We start from the raw sequence: 5,000 nt of genomic DNA on the forward strand, positions 1-5,000 counted from the left end.
GTGGGACAAGAACAATGCCTTCCTGCACCAGGAACACATTTCTTAATTGTTTTAAATAACATTTACAAGAGATTTCGAAATTAGTCTGACTCGACTTATTTATATAAAAATGGAATTCTGTGATGTCAGCATTTTAATCTTTAACAGTGTAATTCAATAAAGTTTAAAGGTATATATTATTATATAGTATTACATATATTATTACATATATTATTATATATTATATATATTATTTTTATTATTGTATATATTATATATTATATAAGATATATATATTATATATTATTATATAAGATATATATATTATATATTATATATATTATTATATATTAAAGGTAGATATGACTATATTGTAGTCAATATAGGCCTGTCCTGGCTGCCAAATAGGCCTCTGAACCCACCCATAGAGGTGACCTATGGTGCAGGTCGCATCACAGTCGACATAAACCAGAGTTCGAATCTCAGAACAAGACGTTTGCATCTGTTTCCTTTCACCTGATGCATCTGTTCACTTACCGATGAATAGGTACCCGGGAGTTAGGGAACTGTTGTGGGGTTCCATCCTGTGGGGGGGGGGAGTCAGTAACTGGCCTAAGGGATAGAGACCTCGCTAGGCCTAACAGACTTCCTCTCCAGACATTAATTCCCAGAAAACGTAAATTTTGCGACGTTTTTAATTTCTCTAAAGCACTATAGTTTTAACGTTGGGGTCCAGAGCGTTAAATATATGATGTATTAAGTGTGAGGACGGGTACACCCTCTTGTATAGGTGTATGGTGAGGAGTATACTTGTATGGTGAGGAGTATACTTGTATGGTGAGGAGTATACTTGTATGGTGAGGAGTATAGGTGTATGGTGAGGAGTATACTTGTATGGTGAGGAGTATACTTGTATGGTGAGGAGTATACTTGTATGGTGAGGAGTATAGGTGTATGGTGAGGAGTATACTTGTATGGTGAGGAGTATACTTGTATGGTGAGGAGTATACTTGTATGGTGAGGAGTATAGGTGTATGGTGAGGAGTATACTTGTATGGTGAGGAGTATAGGTGTATGGTGAGGAGTATACTTGTATGGTGAGGAGTATAGGTGTATGGTGAGGAGTATACTTGTATGGTGAGGAGTATAGGTGTATGGTGAGGAGTATACTTGTATGGTGAGGAGTATAGGTGTATGGTGAGGAGTATACTTGTATGGTGAGGAGTATACTTGTATGGTGAGGAGTATACTTGTATGGTGAGGAGTATAGATATGTTGTTGAATATGACCGAAAAAGTAAGATTAATAATTCTAACACGAATTGTTTCAATATTTCTTATGTTTTTCTTCATTGTCGGTGGGAAGAAAAATATTAGTCTCCAAAATTCATTTTGGAGAATTGGGGTCAACAGTGTGTGTGAGAGTGAGTAGTGTGAGCAGTGTGTATGTGAGTAGTGTGAGCAGTGTGTATGTGAGTAGTGTGAGCAGTGTGTATGTGAGTAGTGTGAGCAGTGTGTATGTGAGTAGTGTGTATGTGAGTAGTGTGAGCAGTGTGTATGTGAGTAGTGTGAGCAGTGTGTATGTGAGTAGTGTGAGCAGTGTGTATGTGAGTAGTGTGAGCAGTGTGTATGTGAGTAGTGTGAGCAGTGTGTATGTGAGTAGTGTGAGCAGTGTGTATGTGAGTAGTGTGAGCAGTGTGTGTGAGAGTGAGTAGTGTGAGCAGTGTGTATGAGAGTGAGTAGTGTGAGCAGTGTGTGTGAGAGTGAGTAGTGTGAGCAGTGTGTATGAGAGTAGTGTGAGCAGTGTGTATGAGAGTGAGTAGTGTGAGCAGTGTGTATGAGAGTGAGTAGTGTGAGCAGTGTGTATGAGAGTAGCGTGAGCAGTGTGTATGAGAGTGAGTAGTGTTAGCAGTGTATGAGAGTGAGTAGCGTGAGCAGTGTGTATGAGAGTAGCGTGAGCAGTGTGTATGAGAGTGAGTAGTGTGAGCAGTGTGTATGAGAGTGAGTAGTGTGAGCAGTGTGTATGAGAGTGAGTAGCGTGAGCAGTGTATGAGAGTGAGTAGTGTGAGCAGTGTGTATGAGAGTGAGTAGTGTGAGCAGTGTGTGAGAGTAGCGGGAGCAGTGTGTGAGAGAGTAGCGTGAGCAGTGTGTATGAGAGTAGCGTGAGCAGTGTGTATGAGAGTGAGTAGTGTGAGCAGTGTGTATGAGAGTGAGTAGTGTGAGCAGTGTGTATGAGAGTGAGTAGTGTGAGCAGTGTGTATGAGAGTGAGTAGCGTGAGCAGTGTGTGTGAGAGGGAGTAGCGTGATCAAGGGGACACACCCTCACCAGCATGATGGATGATACATAACGATGTCTTCGTTAATATTCAATAAGGATTTACGGATGCTTGGTAACGGTGCCAGGTCCGGTCTCTACTGGCAATATCGTCCCTGAGTGGACAGCGCTACCGATTCCTAGTCCTGAGGTTCCGGTTCGATCCCCGGTGGAGGCGGAGACAAATGGGCAAAACGCTTCTTTCACCCTGATGCCCCCTGTTCACCTAGCAGTAAATAGGTACCTAGGAGTCAGACAGGTGCCACGGGCTGCTTCCTGGGGGGTGTGTAACAAAAAGGAGGCCTGGTCGAGGACCGGGCCGCGGGGACGCTAAGCCCCGAAATCATCTCAAGATAACCGTCAGTATACATATCCCATGTATACCATATGGGATGTATATAATCCTTAGAGCACGACGGGGCTCGAACCAGGGTCTTGGTTAGCTCCATAGATATATTCTCATATATATACAGCAGAAACCCCAATGACATTATATTATTTTTCTTCTGCATAATTCTTTTAATTGGTTGTTGATCTTTAGTTCTTTACCCAGCCATCTCTAGGGCACTCGGGGCATCTCTGGGGCACTTAGGGCATCTCTGGGACACTTGAGGCATCTCTGGGACACTTGAGGCATCTCTGGGACACTCAGGGCATCTCTGGGACACTCGGGGTATCTCTGGGGCACTTAGGGCATCTCTGGGACACTCGGGGTATCTCTGGGGCACTTAGGGCATCTCTGGGACACTCGGGGCATCTCTGGGACACTCGGGGTATCTCTGGGACACTCGAGGCATCTCTGGGACACTCAGGGCATCTCTGGGACACTCGGGGTATCTCTGGGGCACTTAGGGCATCTCTGGGACACTTGAGGCATCTCTGGGACACTTGAGGCATCTCTGGGACACTCAGGGCATCTCTGGGACACTCGGGGTATCTCTGGGACACTCGAGGCATCTCTGGGACACTCAGGGCATCTCTGGGACACTCGGGGCATCTCTGGGGCACTCGGGGCATCTCTGGGCCACTCGGGGCATCTCTGGGGCACTCGGGGCATCTCTGGGGCACTCGGGGCATCTCTGGGGCACTTGAGGCATCTCTGGGGCACTCGGGGCATCTCTGGGGCACTCGGGGCATCTCTGGGGCACTCGGGGCATCTCTGGGGCACTCGGGGCATCTCTGGGGCACTCGGGGCATCTCTGGGACACTTGAGGCATCTCTGGGGCACTCGGGGCATCTCTGGGCCACTCGGGGCATCTCTGGGACACTCGGGGCATCTCTGGGACACTCGGGGCATCTCTGGGACACTCGGGGCATCTCTGGGACACTCGGGGCATCTCTGGGGCACTCGGGCATCTCTAGGACACTCGGGGCATCTCTGGGACACTCGGGGCATCTCTGGGACACTCGGGGCATCTCTGGGACACTCGGGGCATCTCTGGGACACTCGGGGCATCTCTGGGACACTCGGGGCATCTCTGGGGCACTCGGGGCATCTCTGGGCCACTCGGGCATCTCTGGGACACTCGGGGCATCTCTGGGGCACTCGGGGCATCTCTGGGACACTCGGGGCATCTCTGGGACACTCGGGGCATCTCTGGGACACTCGGGGCATCTCTGGGACACTCGGGGCATCTCTGGGACACTCGGGGCATCTCTGGGACACTCGGGGCATCTCTGGGGCACTCGGGGCATCTCTGGGCCACTCGGGGCATCTCTGGGACACTCGGGGCATCTCTGGGACACTCGGAGTATCTCTGGGGCACTCGGGGCATCTCTGGGACACTCGGGGCATCTCTGGGACACTCGGGGCATCTCTGGGACACTCGGGGCATCTCTGGGACACTCGGGGCATCTCTGGGACACTCGGGGCATCTCTGGGACACTCGGGGCATCTCTGGGCACTCGCGGCATCTCTGGGCCACTCGGGGCATATCTGGGGCATCTCTGGGACACTCGGGGTATCTCTGGGACACTCGGGGTATCTCTGGGACACTCGGGGCATCTCTGGGACACTCGGGGCATCTCTGGGACACTCGGGGTATCTCTGGGACACTCGGGGCATCTCTGGGACACTCGGGGCATCTCTGGGGCACTCGGGGCATCTCTGGGCCACTCGGGGCATATCTGGGGCATCTCTGGGACACTCGGGTATCTCTAGGACACTCGGGGCATCTCTGGGACACTCGGGGCATCTCTGGGACACTCGGGGCATCTCTGGGACACTCGGGGCATCTCTGGGACACTCGGGGCATCTCTGGGACACTCGGGGCATCTCTGGGGCACTCGGGGCATCTCTGGGCCACTCGGGGCATCTCTGGGACACTCGGGGCATCTCTGGGGCACTCGGGGCATCTCTGGGACACTCGGGGCATCTCTGGGACACTCGGGGCATCTCTGGGACACTCGGGGCATCTCTGGGACACTCGGGGCATCTCTGGGACACTCGGGGCATCTCTGGGACACTCGGGGCATCTCTGGGACACTCGGGGCATCTCTGGGACACTCGGGGCATCTCTGGGACACTCGGGGCATCTCTGGGACACTCGGGGCATCTCTGGGACACTCGGGGCATCTCTGGGACACTCGGGGCATCTCTGGGGCACTCGGGGCATCTCTGGGGCACTCGGGGCATCTCTGGGACACTCGGGGCATCTCTGGGACACTCGGGGCATCTCTGGGACACTCGGGGCATCTCTGGGACACTC

General features: G+C 51.7%; 2 protein-coding genes across 2 annotated transcripts in view; both read right to left on the reverse strand.

Annotated features, from left to right (window-relative positions):
* Nucleotides 1–2,940: 2,940 nt before the first annotated feature.
* Nucleotides 2,941–4,428, reverse strand: LOC123772013 (uncharacterized). The gene has a single exon (XM_045764877.2). The coding sequence runs from the start codon at nucleotides 4,426–4,428 to the stop codon at nucleotides 2,941–2,943; it is 1,488 nt and encodes a 495-aa protein (XP_045620833.2).
* Nucleotides 4,429–4,449: 21 nt separating this feature from the next.
* The window catches only part of LOC138372181 (zonadhesin-like), a 2,919-nt gene continuing 2,368 nt past the window's right edge, over nucleotides 4,450–5,000 (reverse strand). Inside the window, exon 1 of the mRNA XM_069337497.1 lies at nucleotides 4,450–5,000. This exon is cut by the window's right edge and continues 2,368 nt beyond it. Coding sequence (XP_069193598.1) covers nucleotides 4,450–5,000 — 551 coding nt within the window.

This window comes from Procambarus clarkii, chromosome 38 (genome assembly GCF_040958095.1).
Source record: "Procambarus clarkii isolate CNS0578487 chromosome 38, FALCON_Pclarkii_2.0, whole genome shotgun sequence".
In the NCBI taxonomy this organism is placed as follows: domain Eukaryota; kingdom Metazoa; phylum Arthropoda; class Malacostraca; order Decapoda; family Cambaridae; genus Procambarus; species Procambarus clarkii.